We start from the raw sequence: 20,440 nt of genomic DNA, 5'->3' as shown, positions 1-20,440 counted from the left end.
GAGATGGAGAACCAAGAGGGAAGAACACACTCGGTGTTTTGAAAGCTGAAAGAACCAAACAAAAAATTCAAGCCTCGAGTTGCAATAGTGAAGGATTCCATGGGGAAAATATTAAACGATGCAGGAAGCATCAAAAGAAGATGGAAGGAATACACAGAGTCATTATACCAAAAAGAATTAGTCGATATTCAGCCATTTGAAGAGGTGACATATGATCAGGAACCGATGGTACTGAAGGAAGAAGTCCAGGCAGCTCTGAAGACATTGGCGAAAAACAAGGCTCCAGGAATTGATGGAATATCAATTGAGATGTTTCAACAAACAGATGCAGCGCTGGAGGTGCTCACTCATCTATGCCAAGAAATATGGAAGACAGGTTCCTGACCAAATGATTGGAAGAGATCCATATTTATGCCTATTCCCAAGAAAGGTGATCCAACCAAATGTGGAAATTGTAGAACAATATCATACGCAAGCAAAATTCTGAAGATCATTCAAAAACGGCTGCAGCAGTATATCGACAGGGAACTGCCAGAAATTCAGGTTGGTTTCAGGAGAGGATGTGGAACCAGGGATATCATTGCTGATGTCAGATGGATCCTGGCTGAAAACAGAGAATACCAGAAAGATGTTTGCCTGTGTTTTATTGATTATGCGAAGGCATTTGACTGTGTGGATCATAACAAACTATGGATAACACTGCGAAGAATGGGAATTCCAGAACACTTAATTGTGCTCATGAGGAACCTTTACATAGATCAAGAGGCAGTTGTTCAGACAGAACAAGGGGATACTGATTGGTTTAAAGTCAGGAAAGGTGTGCGTCAGGGTTGTATTCTTTCACCATACCTATTTAACCTGTATGCTGAACAAATAATACAAGAAGCTGGACTATATGAAGAAAAATGGGGCATCAAGATTGGAGGAAGACTCATTAACAAGCTGCGTTATGCAGATGACACAACCTTGCTTGCTGAAAGTGAAGAGGACTTGAAGCACTAACTGATGAAGATCAAAGACCACAGCCTTCAGTATGGGTTACACTTCAACATAAAGAAAACAAAAATCCTCACAGCCGGACCAGTGAGCAACATCATGATAAATGGAGAAAAGATTGAGGTTGTCAAGGATTTCATTTTACTTGGATCCACAATCAACAGCCCTGGAAGCAGCAGTCAAGAAATCAAAAGACGTATAGCATTGGGCAAATCTGCTGCAAAGGACCTGTCCAAAGTGTTGAAGAGCAAAGATGTCACCCTGAAGACTAAGGTGTGCCTGACCCAAGCCATGGTATTTTCAGTCGCATCATATGCATGTGAAAGCTGGACAATGAATAAGGGAGACAAAGAAGAGTTGACGCCTTTGAATTGTGGTGTTGGTGAAGAATATTGAATATACCATGGACTGCCAAAAGAACGAACAAATCTGTCTTGGAAGAAGTATAACCAGAATGCTCCTTAGAAGCAAGGATGGCAAGACTGCGTCTTACATACTTTGGCCATGTTGTCAGGAAGGATCAGTCCCTGGAGACGGACATCATGCTTGGCAGAGTACAGGGTCAGCAGAAAAGAGGAAGACCCTCAACGAGGTGGATTGACACACTGGCTGCAACAATGAGCTCAAGCGTAACAACGATTGTAAGGATGGCTGAGGACCAGCCAGTGTTTCGTTCTGTTGTGCGTAGGGTCGCTATGAGTGGGAACCGACTTGATGGCACCTAACAACAACAACAACAACCGTAACTCATCTTAGGCTGGTATTTTACATACACGTTAAGGTTGATGATAGTTCTTCAACGAGAATGAAGGAAAAAGTTCTGAGTAGGGTGACAGGATAAAGATTAAAAAAAAAAAAAAATCTTAGCTCTTAAAAAAAAAAAAAAACCGGTACTTTTTATAATTTAGTTTCAATTCCCAAGGCAGCAGAATCAGTGCTATTCAAAAGAACCAAAGCACTTCCCAAACCACACATAAATGACTTGAAGATTATCTACTGTTTTTGGCTGTCTACATTTCTCTGTCTCTCCCATTAATGTGGATGATCATAATTAGCTGCACCCAACCAAGTGCCATTCTACATACATACAATTTGCTGTTTTTTTATCCTAAACTATCAATTGGTAGTCTCCAGTCACTTTCAGCTAGAATTGGTTGTTAGTTCTTTTGATTGTCTTTCTTACTCTTCAAAATCATAAGCATTGTTCTTTCTTAGCATCTAAATGTGATTGTGGATATTGAAGTGGGGCAATGACTACTAGAGGTAACACACTTTTATGCCAACTAAGGGGCACGGTTGAGACTTTATATTTGTTTGGGGGCATGAATGGGAGGATGGGGTCAAGGGTAAGAGAAATATGAGAAACATGCAGAGTTCCAACAGAGTATGATTTTTGGCAGTTAATTAGTTAACTGCGCATACTATAGAAAATGGAGAAGCTAGGACTCAGAAATACCAAGCAACTTGCTCAAGGTTACACAACTGTTAGGGTACCTAATTCCTATTGTATTTTCATTACACCCTGCTCCCTGTCTTTCTGCAAATGGACAGGCCCAGGTACTTCTAGTACATGACGGCTGTCGTACCTTCCTTTTCCCAGAATGACTGAGTAGGGGTGACCCAAGGCCTCCTTCCTTCCAGGTCTGGAATTATGACAGAAAAAGTGGTGGAAAAGCTTTCTCAGCATCCCGTTACCTATCTTCTCTCAACAAGGATAGGAATATCAGCATCCAGTGGCAACAGGTAAGTCCTGGACTCTCATCTGACATATTCCCTCCCTACCTGAAGAGGTGGTAGAAAGAGAATGTGCATCCCACCGAGTTGTTCATTATCTAGCCCAGAGCATCTTCATTCTGCTCAATCCTTCTTTCATCCCATCGTTTTCCATCCCGTCTAATGAAATTATGGATGTCAAAGTATTTAATGTATTTTACAAAGTGCCGATTTATAGTATCCTCTCCAGAGATTCAGGGCATCAAAGCCAGTCAATTAATATGAGACTGATTCCATAGTTTGTTGGATTTTTTTTTTTTTTTAACAAATAAGACTGTATGAGAATGTGCATCCTTTCTGCAGCACTGTTGGTTTTGACTGGAGAGTTGGTTCTTTAAAAGGGTCTTTGATGAAGATTCCTGGAATATGGTCATTGAATATTTATTGAATACCTACTATGTGACACCCAGTAGATAAGGAAGTATAAATACAGGTAAGACACAGGCCCTGCCCTCAAGAAACTTGTACAAGTTGGAAGAATAAAAATAATTATTACATATTATGATAACTGCTATAATAGAGACTCTGGGTACTAAGGCAACAAAAAATTGGGCATTTAAATAAGATTGGGGTCAGGGATAAAGGACAGCTTCTTGAAGTTGGCGTAAGCTAAATTTTAAACGAAGAGTAGAAATGAACCATGTGAAGCAGGAGTGGAGAAGATATTTTAGGTAAATGCAACAAATGTGTAGAGGCACACGAGTATGAAATAATACATTGCTGATTGGGAAATGACAAGTGGTTGGCACAGTAGAACCAACGGTGCACATAATGGTGAGTGAACTATGAGACTTGAAAGATGACATGGACTAGGTCATGAAGGACCTTGTCTGCTGAACTAAAGAATTTGGAAAAAAAAATCTCGAAAAAGATAGAGAAAACTGAAGGGTTTTAAGCCTGCAAGTAACTTGATCAGATTTACATTTTCAGCGTCTCACTCTGGAAGGAGGGTGGAGAATGAAGGAGGAACACCCAGCAGGCAGAGAGAGCAGCTGAGAGACTTTTGCTGGGGTATAAAAAAACCCAGTGCCGTCAAGTAATCTAGCTGGGGTATAGATTAGATCTTATGAACATCGGTCTCAGAGAGTGGCCTGGGATGTGAAGGGCTTGGAAGGGAAAGGATATATCATGGCACATTTAGAAGATAGAATCTCTGACTTCATGTTGGTTGATTGCAGAGAGAGGGAATATAAGAAGTGTCTGAGTTTTCTGACTTGGGCACCTAGATGGGAAATGGTATTATCATTCACTAACATTGAGAGAAAGATTAATTCAGTTTTGGATATACTGAGAATGGATTATTTATGGGACCTTCAAGTAGGCGGTTAGGTAAGAGGGTGTAGAACTCCAGTTTGAGGCCTGGCGTGGAGATAGAGATTCAGGTATCATTTATACCCAAGAAGTGAAGTGGTAGGTTTGGATGAAGTCACTGCGGGAATCATATGAAGTGGGAGGACTGGGTACTGAGGATATACTCTGGGGTACTTCGGCATAAAGACAGTAAAGGGAGGAGGGGATGGACCCCCAAATGTGAGAAGACATATCTCTGAAGTGGGGGTGGTATCTCAGAAACCAAAGGAAGAGAGCTTCAAAAAGAGAAGCCATGGAAAGTTGAAAATCTGGAGAATGTTTTGAGATTGTATCTGTTTCCAATTTCATTTGTCTTTGCATGGCTTAGGAGAGTCTTTACATTTCATTAAAATGCAGTCAAAGTTCTCAAGCAAAGCTTGCACTGTGTTTTGAAAAAAATTGTTACTGTAGTGTAAGATGTTACCTTAGGACAATACATCTAAGTAATGTGAACCTTATTAATGTCCATATGTGTGTCCATTAAAATCCATATGTAAAAATATTATGGCTGTAGACCAAATGCCAGCACAGAGAAAAAATACGAATAGCAAATTTACTAATTATCTAAGTTTGTGCTTCAAACAAAAATTGTCTGGCTAGCAAGATCATGCCTTTATTCTCTCCTCCCAGGGACCATTAAGTACAATTGTATTTGGATTTCATAAATATAATATATATAGATTTCACACAAGGAAGCAAGTTCAGTGAGTTTGTTTGCTAAAATGCCTATAATCAAAGCAAAAGCATGATTTTAAAAAAGCCAAAGTTTACCTTTTGAAATTGAAGTGCTGTATAAAAAAAAATATGAATATATAATTCTAGGCCATTAAGGAAGAAACTTATTCACCTGAATAATTATTTTCTGTGTTTTATTCCCCACATATGAGGTCAGGCTAAGAAGAGAAAAGAAGCTAACTTAATCTAATCCTCTATTTTGCTTTGAAGAAGCTGTAATTCTATATGTCTACTCATAGAACAAATTGACAATGATGAGAGAAATAGCAAGGTATAGTACAGGCACACCACCCTATATAGGATCAGTTTTGAGTCTTCACTTGGCCTCTTATTAGGATGTGACCTTGAGCAGTCATTAACCTTACTGGGCCTCAGTTCCTTCATCTGTAAAATGGGAGTAGTAACATCAACATCACTGTGTTGTGAGAATTAAATAATGTATGTGAAAATATTATTGATAAAGTACTATAAATATAAAACTACTCTTATTTAGATGGTAAGAAGAAAAAGGAACCCCTGAATAAAAGGAGGTCCTTTTTATTTGGAATGTTTATAAATAACAACACCTAACAACAACAACTTCGTAAAATTAGTTAATTTTCTGTAAACATATATTATCTTTTTTAAACAGAAAAAATATTATTAAAAACAAATACTAAAATAATTCAAATGAATAAAACAGTTCAAAGGTAGGTTAGACTTTATTCAAAGTCTGGACAATGATCATTAAGTCTTTCAAGAGGGAAATTTGGCAAGATGACTCAAAAGGCTTAAAATAGTTATCCATAAATTATACTTCTAGAAATTTATCCTAGGAAACTAATCAAAGAAGCATACACCACAAAATTATTTACTATATTATTTATAACATTGAAAAATTAGAATAATTGAATATCTAACAATAGAAATTAAGTAAATTATGGTGTGGCTAATCGTTAGACTACTATTTAACCATTTCAAATCATGTTCTTCAAGATTATTTGAAGATATGGAAAAATATTCACGTTATAGTGTTAAGTAAATAAGACAAGACATAAAAAATGTATGCACTATGATCTCAGTTTTGTTTATTATGTAGATCTAACACACATAGACACTGACATGTATATACAGTACTACACACACATGCACACACATGCCATGGCTAAATGAAATAGTCAATGCTGAGTGTTTTTTTTTTTTTTAATATGTATCAACATGTTTAGAAAAGAGACTGAGACACATTAAAATATTTAAAAAAAAAAAAAAAAAACTGTGGTTATTTCCAGGTAGTGGTATTGGTGATGTTTTTCCCAGAATTTTTTAAATTCCCCCCCCAAAAACAAATGATACTTTTGGAATACAACAACACTAACAAAAACGTATTTAAAAAAACTACTCAACCTGCCTAATTTTTTAATGTTGAAAGTGTTCTATTACCATCAATATATTTCATTTCAGTAGTGGTCTGGTGACTACATTTCTGATGCTAGGGAATGTAGGAATGTGAAAATTAGTATTATTTTCCAGGTTTCAGTAATAATCCTTACAGATATTTAGACAAAGTAAATCCTTTTGATTAAAGGTCTGAGATTTGTAATGTGTTTTCAGTCCTTTTTAAATATAGCTGTCAAAATTTTTGGTTAAGCCATCAGTTATTTTAAGAATAATACTTTAATGTTATTTCTATGAAAAGTTTACTCTTTCTCAGAGCTGGCATGAAATCATTTCTAAATAGAGCACCAATTATTGTTCATTATCAGTTAGCTTTTTGTTAGCCTGATGGGACCGGTGTGACCATCAGTAGGAGAGCAGCTCACATAGATAACCATTTCAGGTCATTATGTGCCCAGTGATAGCATTTGTAACTAAATATTTAACGGGAATTTTTTTAGGATGATTAGACTTACTCTTACATTTATTTCTCTCTCAAGAATTACAGAAAAGCTGTTTCATGTAGTTTGATGTTTTATCCTGCTTTTTTGTAGAATGGAAGATGGTGATCAGCAAGTAAAAATGAAGTCCTTCAGGTACATTAAAATGTTGAGATGGTACATGATGGGTGGAAAATTTTATACATGCAAACCTTTAGCCAAAGCTAAAGGTGATGTCAAGATGGAATGGATTCTTGAATATTAGGTTTTTCTCATTTGTTATGCCATCATATATCCTTTGTCAATTGTTTCAATGTATTCTTTCAACAACAACAATTTTTTTTCTACATCTGTCAGCATGACCAGATCTGAGTTTTGCCTTCTCTCCATTTATTCTGTTTTCTGATAAGATACTGTAAAACACTGGAGTGGTTTAAAGTGACAGTAACTGTACACAGAGTGAAGAGCCAGAGCCTCGATAAGTTACAATGCAGAGAACCAGCCTCTGGATAAATACACCTTTCCTTAATGAAATCTTCCAAAACCTTTTCTTGTGCAGCTAGTTCAAGTAAAATACTTTTAAAAAAAAACTAGCTATTCCATATGGCTAATTGCCTCCATGAACAACTGCCTCTTTTGCCATAAGACCAGAAGAACTGAATGGTGTCAGGCTACCATTACTGAATATTTTGATCAAAGATTCCATAGAAGAATCCTGATTAAAAAGGTGAAAATGCAAAACAGAATTTCAAATTTTCTTCAACTCCAGAGTTTTTGGAGCCTTTGAGGCTGGATGAACCCCTGAAACTGTTATCCTGAGATAGTCTTTATGCTTAAACCAAAAATATCCACTGAAGTCTTCTTAAAACCAAATAGTAGTCTAGCTTAACTAGTAAAAAATGTCTGCCTTAAGTGTTAAGCTCTTTTAAGAACTATATGGGAACAAAGTGAAACAGCAACTCGTAAGATTAGATAAAAACCTTAGGGGACAGCAAGTTCATGTCAGTGGGGAAGGAACAATTCAGAAAAGAAGGGTGAGAATGGTTGCACAACTCGGAGAATGCAATCAATGTCACTGAATTGTACATGTAGAAATGGTTGAATTTGTGTGTATTTTGATGTGTATATTCTCAACAATAATAACAACAACAAAAAGCTGGCTATTCCTCCTTCCTCTGAGTTTCCTAGCTTCTGCTGTCATCATCCATTGTTTTCCACAGTGACCTTGCTTGCACCTTGCTTTCACCCCTCTCTAAATCCGAGCTCTGAGAGACAGCACCCCTTCTTCTGCTGTACATTCCTGGAGTAAGGCTTCTGTCCATAGCAGGGACACTGTCTTGGGGGACATCAGCAGCTAGTGTCCCTGCTAATGCATAGTACTGGTAGAAAGACAAGGGGATCATTTCAGCAAGAGCAAAACTACAACATTCTTTTAAGCATAAAATCTTAAGCTAAAAATTGCTTGTGAATAGACCAAAGTTTGAGTAGGTAATCAAATTTTATGTAAATACACATGTGGTCCTTGCCTCAATTTGAATTTCATTCAGTTGGCTCAAAGGTATGTACTTTGTTTCAGGAGTGGCAATGCTGAGGGCAAATGGGTCAGGGAGTTAGCACCATTGGTCTCCGTGAGTCTGCGCCTCCCACCCCCAACCCATACACTCTTTATGTGGAAAATAACATTTTTAAAAAACCTAATTTATAGTCTTTCTAAAGACAGATTCAGGGCAAGTCCCCTGCTTATCCTCTTTCTCATTGAATTGCCCTCCTAAGCTCTTCTTATCAAGAGAGTCTGAAGTTGCTATGCTCTGAGTGTTGTAAGAGAAACTGATAATTACAGTAAAGTATGAAAGTACAATAGCATAATTTTTCAATTCTTAAGAGTTACACCCCCTCGCCCATTTTATCATCTTGGAAAATGTCTTTTCTTCAACGGCATCTGACTGTTAATTGGTAGCATTTTTCTTTCTTGGGGATGCCTGTTACAATTGATGGTGTCTTAGGTTTGATGAAATGTAGTATTGGTTTGTAAAAGGTACTGAGGCAGCTGAGGAAGGAAGTGATTAATTATGTAGTAGTCTCGATGGCACTAGTAGTCAGAGAAAGTAGTCTTTCCCAGAAGAATAATAACTGAGCTGGGTTTTGAAGAAAGACTAGGATCTTTCCAAGAATATAGAAGGGAAGGATATCCCAGGGTTTGCGAAGGGCCAGGCGTGAAGGAGATGTGAGATGACATGGCTTGCTTGAAGACTGGCAAATTGCTATATGGCTGCTGTGTAAAATTTGGAGCTGTAGGGAAAAGACATGGAGAAATGAATCTGAAGATGAAGGCATAGTCAGGTCATGGAGAACCTTAGTGTGTAATCCTAGGGAGTCTGGTTATTCCTCTTAGGCAGTAGAAATGCATTGAGCAGTTTTCTAAGTGGGCTTAGATGATTTGATTTGTTTTTTAGTATGATATTCTGGAAGTAGTGGGTAGGGTAGGCTGGAAGAGGAAGAGACTAGAGGAAACGTCAGTTTAAAAGGCTTTTGGGGTAGTGCAATGAACTATAATAAAGGACTAAATTAAAGTAATGGCAGAGTGAATGGAGAGAAGGAACAGACAGGTTTAATAAATATTAGAACTAGAATTTACAGGAGGTTGCAATTATTTGGCTCCTAGGTTACAGTTGAGGAAAGGGTCTAGAATAAGTCTAGTGATGCCAGCAACCAAGATAAGCCCTATGTAAGGAAGAATAAACAAGGGCAATGAAGGAAGGAGAGTTGAACTCAGGTGAACTGGATAGATATGTTCAGTTTTGGATTTCTTGAGTTTTAGGGAGCTTGTGAATCACTGGGGTGCTAAAGTCTAGTTCCAAAAGTCTCAACTAGGTCAAGTATGAATGAGATAGGGATTGAGTAGTAAGTAGCTTATAAGTAGTTGTAAAGCCTTGTGAAGAAATAAGCTTTCTTAGGGACAAGCCATAGAGAGAGAGAAAAGAGTGGTGCCAAGTGGGGAATCATGGGGGACATAGCATTTAAGGAAAGAGGAAGAGCTGAGCAAGGACATCAAGGGGATGGAGCTGAGCAGGGAGAATGGTGGAGGCACGTTCAGGAGAGTGTCACAGTGTCAAATTCAATACTGGGGTCAGCTAAGGGATTGCATAAGGATGACCTTTGCTAGAGTGGTTTTAGTGGTGTGGTGGTGTGGAAGCTTGATTTTAATACGTGGGAAATGAAAGATTGAGTGGAGAGTATACTCTTTCAGGAAGCTTGGCTGAGAAGGGAAAGCAGTAGCAAGAAAAAGACTCGAATTACAGAAAGGATTTTTTCTGGAGGAAAAGACTTGAGCACGTTTATAGACACATGATAAGGAGCTGGGAGAGAGAATGAGGTTAAGATGCATATAACTGTATAAGGTAGTTGCAGAAGGGAATTAACTTGGAATAGAAGCTCACATATCTCTTCCTCTGAGATGGGAAGGAAGCAGACAAACTGTGGTGACTCCTGGACAGATGTCTTAGGTCTTAAAGGTTTTAGGAAATGAGATAGGGAGGGAAAGGCAAGTATGGGCGTTGGGGTAAAAGAAACACGGATTTGATTAGTACTATTCCTTTTCCCAGAAACCCTGGTGATGTAGTGGTTAAGTGCTACGGCTGCTAACCAAAGGATTGGCTGTTCAAATCAGCCAGGTGCTGTTTGGAAACTATGGGGCAGTTCTACTCTGTCCTATAGGGTCGCTATGAGTCGGAATCGACTTGACGGCACTGGGTTTGTTTTTTTTTTTTGGTTATTCCTTTTCCTAGAAGCTCCTTCCCCTTCCCTAAATGGCAGTTGCAGGGCTAAAGTTGGGAGGAAGAACAATGTGTGGTTGCGGGGCTTGACATCTGCTTTGGTTCGTACCTCCTGGGTAACTGTGGGTCTGCTGAATCTTTCCTTCCTAGAGAAACTCATAGCCAAACAGAAAAGCGGAGGAGAGATAAAATGAACAACCTGATTGAAGAACTGTCTGCAATGATCCCTCAGTGCAATCCCATGGCACGCAAACTGGACAAACTTACAGTTTTAAGAATGGCTGTTCAACACCTGAAATCTCTAAAAGGTGAGTTTTGAAAATGGCTCCACACTTAGACTTGTAGAGCCTTCTTTGTAATTGAGGTCTATGATTGGTTTGTTTTGCTGATATTGGCTATTGAGATTCTGTATAAAGTTGTCTTTCAGCTTGATAGGTGTTTATTTGAAGCTTTTCCATAACTGTATGTAGAGAGAATACTGAATTTGATGTCAGAACATTTGGTTCTGAAAAAGCTTTATCTGTGTGAACTTAAACAAGATTTTATATTTCTTCTTGTTTCGTCATGTGTAATATGAAGATAATACCTGCCCCACATACCTCTGAATATTTTAGAAGTTCTGAAATGTAGTAGTATTTATTATAACTTATCAACCAATTCCCATCCTTAGAAAAGAAAATATCCTTAAACTCAGCAATTTCTCTTTCAGGTATTTTCACATATATTGGAGATTGGGTGAAGGAGATCCTCAGTGCCTCTTGGTGTGTGTGTAATCATTTCTGATTTTTGCAGTCTCCAACTTGAGTTTGAATTTTAAATTGAAGTATAATGAATGTATATGTGTGTATGTGTGTATATATACATATAGATAGTAGAAGTCACATCTGCTTTGGGAATAACCCTAATACAAACTTGGGGATGGGGACAGAGTAGTGGGAATGGCATTGAGTTTTAGATAGATTGAGAAAACAGGATGACCTGGAGGAGTAGCATACTGGAGACCACAGAGGAGAACCCTGTAAAAGTTGAGATCTGTAAAAATATAAAAGATTTTAGAGAAATTTGGCTCAAAAAATATGAAAAAGAAATGAGCAAAGGATGACCCAAGGGTCTTAGTTTAGATCTCTGTCCTACCCTGCATGCCAGGGGAAAAAAACATCTATTTCAGGGAAAAGGGGAATTATGTAGACAGAATACAGGGAATTTGTTATGTCAAGTTAAAGTGTCTTAAAGGAGAGCAGTATTAACCTGGACTCCTGGTGCAAACCAGGCTCAGACAAAGAGAATCATATCTCATACTGAACAACAACAAAAAAAAGACCTGTGAAATACATTCGGGGAGGGGGAGGTTGGGCCTGTGTAAATATAAATTAGGAAGTAAAACTAGAGACAACTATTAAAGGCTTATTTAATAGTAACTTGTGCAGGTCGTAAAAATAAAAATAATAACGTTAAATCACCCTCCTTAGATCTCCACATATGGTAGATAATGGCTAACGTACTCCAGTCAGCTGGTTGTGTGTGTGCCTCTCTGGAGAGCAGACAGTGGGGAAAAGAGAGTAAAGCCCTTGATCCCTTCAGTGCTCTGGAAAGCAGATTGAGTGCTGAGATACTGCCTGGGAGGCTTCCTTTTGGGAGTGGGACTCTAGGTCTTATTTTCATAATAGCCTATTGTGTAATAAGATTCTCTTTTACCCACAACTGGGGCTTGCACAAATTATATGTGGCATTTCCCTTAAATCTTTCAGCAATGAAATTTTTGCAGGCTCAACTGAGGTCATTTGATTGCAGCCCTAAAATCACTTGATTTCACATTAGAAATGTCCTGAGGGAGGGCGGATGGGGAAGAAGCTATGAATCAGTCAATTAATTCAGCAAACATTAGAGCATCAGCTGGGTTCCTGTTCTGGGCTGGGGCTATAAAAATGAATGAGATAAGGTTGCTGTCCTCTAGGGGCTGATGATCTAATAAACAAGGAAGAGAGAAACCTAGTGTGATGACTGTTATGACAGGGATGAGTGAGATGAGAGGCTGTGAACACTCAGCATGGAGGAGATACTTATCTGTCTAAATCCAGAGGGGAATTCTTTGAAACAGAGATTTTGCCACTGGCCCACTTTTAAGCAAAAATAAAAGGCCACACGTCCTGGCCAGCACCTTTAGCCAGTGCCACCACATTATCTGTCAATTTGTTGTGCTATGGTAGCTCACATGTTGCTGTGATACTGGAAGCTATGCCACCAGTATTTCAAATGCCAGCAGGGTCACCCATGTCGACAGTTTTCAGAGGAGCTTTCAGACTAAGACAGAGTAGGAAGAAGGTCTGGCAATTTACTTCCAAAAATTAGCCAATGAAAACCTTATGGATCACAACATAACAATGTCTGACTCACTGACTTTGAGTACACATCAGGAGAGATCAATCACTGGAGGAGGACATTATGTTTGGTGAAGTAGAGGGTCAGCGGAGCAATGTTTTGTACTGTTATACCTAAGGTCGCCATGAGTCAGAGTGGGCTGGATGGCAGACATCTATGTATCTATTTGTGAGTGAGATGACTTAAGGAGGTTGAGTCTGCATTCCAGTGTACTTACCAGAGTAGAACCTCAAACTTGTTTGGTAAAAAAAGCTTAGAAGCCAAACCATCAGAGGGCTGCATATGAATCATTTTATTTTTGGTCCTTAGCTTAATTACTTTAAAGACAGAAGGATGGTGAAATAAATTTTTTTTTTCATTGTACTCTACTGCAGTGCTTTGCAAACTATCTGGGTGAAGGACAAGTTTTTTTTGTTTTTTTTTTTTTCCCAATGCATTGTAAAATGTAGCACAATTAGTAGGAAAACAGTCATGGATTGGATACCACAGCAATGTTATATTTCTTGAAAAGTGTCTAAATGATTACTCTTAATTTCCGTACTTATCTCACCAGAGTTCACTCATGACATTGGTCTGCAGACCACATTTGGAGTACCCCTGCTTTGTCGCATGCACTTTTTGACAGCCTGTGGGCATTCTGTTTGTGGCTTAAGTATCCGGTGACAATAGGGAGAGTGGTTCATGAGTGTGGGTTCTGGACACAAACCTCCTAGGTTCAAATTCTGGCTCCCTGACTTCTTAATGGCTATGTGACTTGCTCAACTTATTGAACCTTCTAATCCTCAGTTTCCATATCTGTAGAATAGGGATAATGCATTTGCCTCATAGGGTTGTTGTCAAGACTAAAGAATGAAGCGTATAAAGTACTAGCACAGTTTCACGAATGGTGGAGGTGGTGGTAGAAGTAGTAGTAGTATTTATTGTTGTCATTTTGATCATTTTCTTTTTTAAATCTAATGAACATTGTGAAAAAGGTAAGTGATCATGTTTCCTAATTTTTGTTTGCCACCAGAAATCTGAGAGTCACATTTGTTATCCTTCTTCAGCAAGTGTATGGAACGTCACAAGATGCGTTCTGTTAGCCAACCTCACCCTCACTTCAGCTCTGCGTTTACTACCCTCATTTTCTCTCTAACGCATCCTCACTTACTTACCTAGTCAGGGTTCACCGTTTCCGGTGATTTACGCTGACAGGATCTCCCCAGCCGAATTCTGCAGTGCCCTGGCCAGCTTAGCTTCAGGCCAGACCTGGAAATGTCACTGCCTTCTCAAAATCGATTTATTGGTGTTCCCTGGTTTGCCACTCTGGGTCTGCATCTTTCATCCCTTTCTCAGTTCCCTCCTGCTATAGTCCTACCTGCCTGCAATAATAACAAAAAATGACTTGTGGGAATTCTTTGAGGCCTAGAATAAAGATACGTTCCTAAAGAGAAGATTTTCTTTTGCTCAAGCCAGGCTCTTAGGGATGCTACCTGTCTGAAAATACTTACCAAATCATAGAAGAAGGTGATTTTGTTTTCTGGTTTCTTTTATCACTTAAGCAACTGGTGAATTTGGGTTGCAAATCCATCCAAAGGCCAATTTGTGATTTAAACATTTCAGAGTGTTACCCCCCACCTTTCTTGAGATAGCAACCTTTCTTGTAGTCCTCAAGGGGAGGGAATTGGGATTAGGAAAGTGGTTGGATACAAGGGAGAGGAAACTGATTTACTTTGAATCACTTTACCCTGCGGTAGCTGAGGAAATCTCACTTCTTCCTCTATACCCTTTGTGTCCTTGAAGGGCTTTGATGTGTCAGGGTTGGCAGATGCCCTCAAGACAAATATAGTTTTGGTGCTTGCCTTCTCCCCTGGTGGCGCAGGGGTTAAAGTGCTTGGCTGCTAACTGAAAGGTCAGTGGTTTGAACCCACCAGCCCCAACGTGGGAGAAAGATGTGGCAGTCTACTTCCGTAAAGATTTCAGCTTTTGAAAACCCTATTGGGCAGTTCCACTCTATCCTATAAGGTCACTATGAGTCTGAATTGCCTCGATGGCAACCTTTTTTTTTTTTTTGGTTGTTTCTCTCCAGTCAAACTTTCATGTAGGTTTTGGCCTGATAATTCCATATCATTTTGCCAGCTCTTTTGTTGCTTCAGAGACTAATATAATAAGCTCTGGGCTACGGGCTTAAAATGAGTTATTTCATTTATGTTTTATACATTTTGTGTGTATTTTCAGAGTCTCCATATGCTCTATAAAGGACCTTTCTTACTTGAAAATCCTGTGTATCAGTGGCATCACTAGGTTTGGTGTCACCCAGTGTGTTAACTCATGGTGACACCCCCATGCTAATTACAATATTGTAGCCAAAACCCCAGAAAATTTGACAAAAATCAGTGACTCTAAAAACATTGGCAGCAACGAAAACAACAGCGCATGCTTGTAGTGCATCCAGATGAAACCACATGATTCGAAGCATCATTGTAATTGGGTAATAAGGACAGCTCTGGAGAGCGTTAGAAGGTTCAAAAAGTAAATTAGCAGGGGATTTTAGCCTTGTAGGTATATATATGTATATGCAAGGGCATTCGACTGTGTGGATGATAACAAATTATGGATAACATTGCAAAGAATGGGAATTCCAGAACACTTAATTGTGCTCATGAGGAACCTTTACATTGATCAAGAGGCAGTTGTTTGGACAGAACAAGGGGATACTGATTGGTTGAAAGTCAGGAAGGGTGTGTGTCAGGGTTGTATCCTTTCACCATACTTATTCAGTGTGTATGCTGAGCAAATAATCTGAGACGCTGGACTATATGAAGAAGAATGGGGCATCAGGATTGGAGGAAGACTCAATAACAACCTGCGTTATGCAGATGACACAACCTTGCTTGCTGAAAGTGAAGAGAACCTGAAGCACTTACTAACGAAGATCAGAGCACAGCCTTCAGTATGGATTACACCTCAACATAAAGAAAACAAAAATCCTCACAACTGGACCAATAAGCAACATCATGATCAACGGAGAAAAGATTGAAGTTGTCAAGGATTTCATTTTACTTGGATCCACAATCAACAGCCATGGAAGCAGCAGTCAAGAAATCAAACGACGCATTGCATTGGGCAAATCTGCTGCAAAGGACCTCTTCAAAATGTTGAAAAGCAAAGATGTCACCTTGAGGACTAAGGTGTGCCTGACCATGGTATTTTCAATTGCATCATATGCATGTGAAAGCTGGACAATGAATAAGGAAGACCGAAGAAGAATTGATGCCTTTGAATTGTGGTGTTGGCAAAGAATATCGAATATACCAAGGACTGCCAAAAGAACGAACAAATCTTGGAGGAAGTGCAACCAGGATGCTCCTTAGAAGCAAGGATGGCAAGACTGTGTCTTACATACTCTGGACATGTTATCAGGAGGGACCAATCCCTAGAGAAGGACATCATGCTTGGCAGAGTACAGGGTCAGAGGAAAAGAGGAAGACCCTCAACGAGGTAGATTGACACAGTGGCTGCAACAATGAGCTCAAGCATAACAACCATTGTAAGGATGACACAGGATGGGGCAGTGTTTCGTTCTGTTGTGTATAGGGTTGCTATGAGTCGAAATCAACTCAACAGCACCTGACAACAATGACAATATATATATATATTTTGTTATTGTTGTTATTGTACTTTAGATGAAGTTTTGGAAACCCTGGTGGCATAGTGGTTAAGTGCTATAGCTGCTAACCAAAAGGTTGGCAGTTCAAATCTACCAGGTGCTTCTTGGAAACCCTATGGAGCAGTTCTACTCTGTCCTGCAGGGCCGCTATGAGTCAGAATCAACTCGACGGCAAAGGTTTTAGATGAAGGTTTACAGAACAAACTAATTTCTCATTAAACAGTTAGTATAGATACTGTTTTATAACATTGGTTAACAACCCCATGACATGTCAATGCTTTTCCTTCTCAACCTTGGATTCCCTATTACCAGCTTTCCTGTTCCCTCCTGCCTTCTAGTTCTTGCCCCTGGGCTGGCATGCCCCTTTAGTCTCATTTTGTTTTATGGGCCCTTCCAATCTTTGGCTGAAGGGTGAACCTCAGGTGTGACTTCATTACTGAGCTGAAAGGGTGTCCCGGGGCCATACTCTCAGGGTTTCTTCAGCCTCTGTCAGGCCAGCAAGTCTGGTCTTTCTATTTGAGTTATAATTTTGTTTGCCTTGTAGATATACTGATACATGTAAGCTGGGCTTATGAAATATTTTTTGTTATAACTAACTACAGGGATATTTTTATAAAAAATAATTAATTTCTGAATTCTGCACAAAAATTTTATAAACAGTCATTTTGGTGTCACCCCCTCTGACTGTCATATGGTATAGTCCATACACCCCGCATCCACCTAGTGACACCACTGCTATGAATCCATAAAATCTGAACATTCAGAGCAATTCATATGATCAGTTTTAATAAGATAAGCAATTGTAAAAATAACTATATTCTTAAATGTCCTTGTATGTATATTTTGTTAAAATACTTTCTTTTTTATATCGTGCCCTTATTAAGTCTGTGCATTTGAGTAAAAAGGAAAAGGAGTTCCGGGAATTTACGATCTACACTCAAGAAATTTTAATCTCGTAGTAATGAAGAAAGAGAATAACTACCTCTTTACAGTCTGCTGAAAGAAAGTACCATCATTATCATCACCAACGATAGCAGCAGCAGCATTGCTAACATTATTGAGCACTTAACTGTGTTTTCCTCTCTATTATATTATATTTTCAATAACTTTTGGCTTGTTTATTTTTAGGCGTGCCAAATTCTTATGTAGGAGATAATTACAGGCCTTCATTTATTCAGGATAATGAGCTCAGGCACTTAATCCTTAAGGTGAGTAGAACAATCGATTTGTTTAAGTTGTATTTATCTTTTCATTTTTATTTAAATGGGAGCCAGATTTTCTTTAATTTGCTTCTTGTTGTAAACATGACTTTACATTAAACCCTATTTTTGTAATATAGAAATGTAAGTTATAGAAGTAGCCGTGCCTTATTAGTTCAGGTTAATCAAAGTAGAGAGAGAAGGTAAGCACTTTACCAAATATGAAGCAAAGCTTGTCTTTAGTACTGACCTCCTCCATTGCCTAATGGACTCACCTGTCACACCATAGGATCTGAGCTCCACTATTGCTACTCCTTCAAAGCCAGCTTAACTTGTATCCCATTCTTCAGAATCCTGTTCTCTACGGAGTAGCCAGCCACTGATTACTTAATGAGTTGATGCTTTGACATTTCTGTCCTCATCACTTCAAATGCGTGGTTTTTCAGATTCACCGCTCTAGGGGTTTATTTGGCATAGAAAATATGATCATGTAATTGGCATACAGAGGAGCCCTGGGGGCACAGTTGTTAAGTAAGTTCTGTGGTTTGAACTCATCAAGCTGCTCCGACGGAGAAAGGTGGCATTCTGCTTCCGTAAAGATTAGAGCCTTGGAAACATTATGGGGCAGTTCTACTCTGTCCTATAGGGTCACTGTAGGTCAGAATCGACTTGAAAGCAGTGGGTTTGCTTTGGTTTGGAATTGGCATATACTGCTCACAGGAATTGTTAAGTGCCTTGTTCATGGCCTAATATGACCAGGTGTTAAGCCATAGTGTGATTAAATGCAGTCTTTGTATATATTTTTGTCCATTTTTCTTTATTAAAAATTTCTTTTAAAAGCCACTCTTTTATTTGAATAGCTAAATTTAAACATGGTTTTCCTGACAGAAGCATAAAGGATTTTTGCAGATAACAAAAACTTTTTTTTTTTTGCAGCTCTGTGAATTTTTTTTTTTGATTGCAATTTAAGTGAAAGTTTTCCGAGCAAATTAGTTTCTCATTAAATGGTTAGTACAGAAATTGTTTTGCGACGTAGATTGCCACACCGCAGCCAATGTCAACACTCTCCCCTTCTCCTCCCCAGGTCCCCTGTTTCCATTCGTCCAATTTTCCTGTCCCTTCCTGCCTTCTCACCTTTGCTTTTGGGCTGGTGTGCCCATTAGTCTCATATACATGATTGAACTATGAAGCACGTCCCTCACGTGTGCTATTGTTGGCCCAATAGGCCTGTCTAATCTTTGGCTGAGGGATGAACCTCAGGAGTGACTTCAGTATTGAGTTAAAAGGGTGTCCAGGGACCATACTCTCAGGGTTTCTCCAGTCTGTCAGACCAGCTAGCCCTTTTTTTTTTTTACCAAAACCATTTTTAAAGATAGTAGAATGTGCCATAGCTTATAAGAATTCTCGCCAATCTTTGTTTTTTGAGTCATAACTTAATGTAACCCTGGTCCTGTCCCCTTATTTGACTAGAACACGTCTACCTAATTTACCTCATATTTGTTTCCAATTGATACAAATTAGTCCAAGGAAACATCAAGTTGGAAGTGCCCGACTTATCCTGTGTGTCAATACATTAAAAAAAAAAAAGGTTGCCACTGGGTCTTCTTCAGCTCATAGGGACCGCATGTGTGTCAGAGAAGAATTGTACTCTATACGGTTTTTAATCGCTGTCTTTTTGGAAATAGACCTCCAGGCCATTCTTCCATAGTAACTATGGGTAGACTCAAACCGCCAACCTTTCAGTTAGCACCTTAACCATTTGATTGCTTCATGGGGATTTATTGGGTAGAACTTATGGGAGTAGTTGACATATTAGAATTTTTAAATTTAGTTTTCAAAAAACTAAATTTATACCAAAAAGTCTAAAAATATATACGATAAATGTCTTCATCCTTTCCTTGTCTTCCCTCTGCATGGTCCTTCCACTCCATCAATTCCACAGGCAATCATTGTTACTGAAGTTTTTTGATATCTTTATAGGCTATCTCCTATAGAGTATAGTAGAATTTGGTAAAAGTTATCCTTATATTAGGAAATATCCCAACTGAATATTCCATGGCTGAACTTTCCATGTCAAAAACATTATTAGACTGGGATTCAATTTGTTGTTATTTATAAATATTTTTATATCTTAAGAAAATTTATGACCACCTCATTAGTTATACTGCCACAATAATTTCCTCAAAATCTGAATGTATGTTTGTGTGAGACAGAAGGTATTTTAAAATACTCATTTTTATTTTTTTTAATCTTAGATTGCAGAAGGCTTCCTTTTTGTGGTTGGATGTGAAAGAGGAAAAATTCTCTTCGTTTCTAAATCAGTCTCCAAAACGATTAATTATGATCAGGTATCCAAAACTGAGGATATTTTCTACACAATTCTTAATTTTTCAAAGAAACACATTTTAAAGTGCTTTTCCTAAATTGTTTGTTCCCATTGGGATATAGGGTTAGGTTCTGCTAAATTAGAGCTCCAAGAGAGATGGAAAGAGTATGGATTTTTATTGAATTAGTGTTCACTTTTTTTCTTCAGACCTTTAGTGGTTAAGAGCTTAGCTGCTAACCAAAAAATTGGCAGTTCAAATCCACCAGCCATTCCTTGAAACCCTATAGGGACAGTTCTGCCTTGTCCTATAGGGTTGTTATGAGTCAGAATCGATTTGATGGCAATGGGTTTGGTTTTTGGTTTTCTGACCTTCAGCAAGTTACTTAATTTTACGGAACCTCAGTCTT

At 38.6% G+C, this 20,440-nt stretch overlaps 1 protein-coding gene across 2 annotated transcripts in view; it reads left to right on the top strand.

The window, feature by feature from the left end:
• BMAL2 (basic helix-loop-helix ARNT like 2) overlaps positions 1-20,440 on the top strand; it is an 84,935-nt gene that overhangs the window by 29,335 nt on the left and 35,160 nt on the right. For both annotated transcript variants that reach the window (XM_064284449.1, XM_064284448.1), the window contains exons 3-7: positions 2,638-2,739; positions 6,822-6,863; positions 10,631-10,788; positions 17,637-17,716; positions 19,963-20,055. In XM_064284449.1, coding sequence (XP_064140519.1) covers positions 2,638-2,739; positions 6,822-6,863; positions 10,631-10,788; positions 17,637-17,716; positions 19,963-20,055 — 475 coding nt within the window. The remainder of the gene's footprint in view (positions 1-2,637; positions 2,740-6,821; positions 6,864-10,630; positions 10,789-17,636; positions 17,717-19,962; positions 20,056-20,440) is intronic.

The sequence above is a fragment of the Loxodonta africana genome, chromosome 4 (genome assembly GCF_030014295.1).
Source record: "Loxodonta africana isolate mLoxAfr1 chromosome 4, mLoxAfr1.hap2, whole genome shotgun sequence".
Classification (NCBI taxonomy): domain Eukaryota; kingdom Metazoa; phylum Chordata; class Mammalia; order Proboscidea; family Elephantidae; genus Loxodonta; species Loxodonta africana.
The sequence above is the reverse complement of the archived record's forward strand: the minus strand, read 5'-3'. Positions and strand labels throughout refer to the sequence as shown.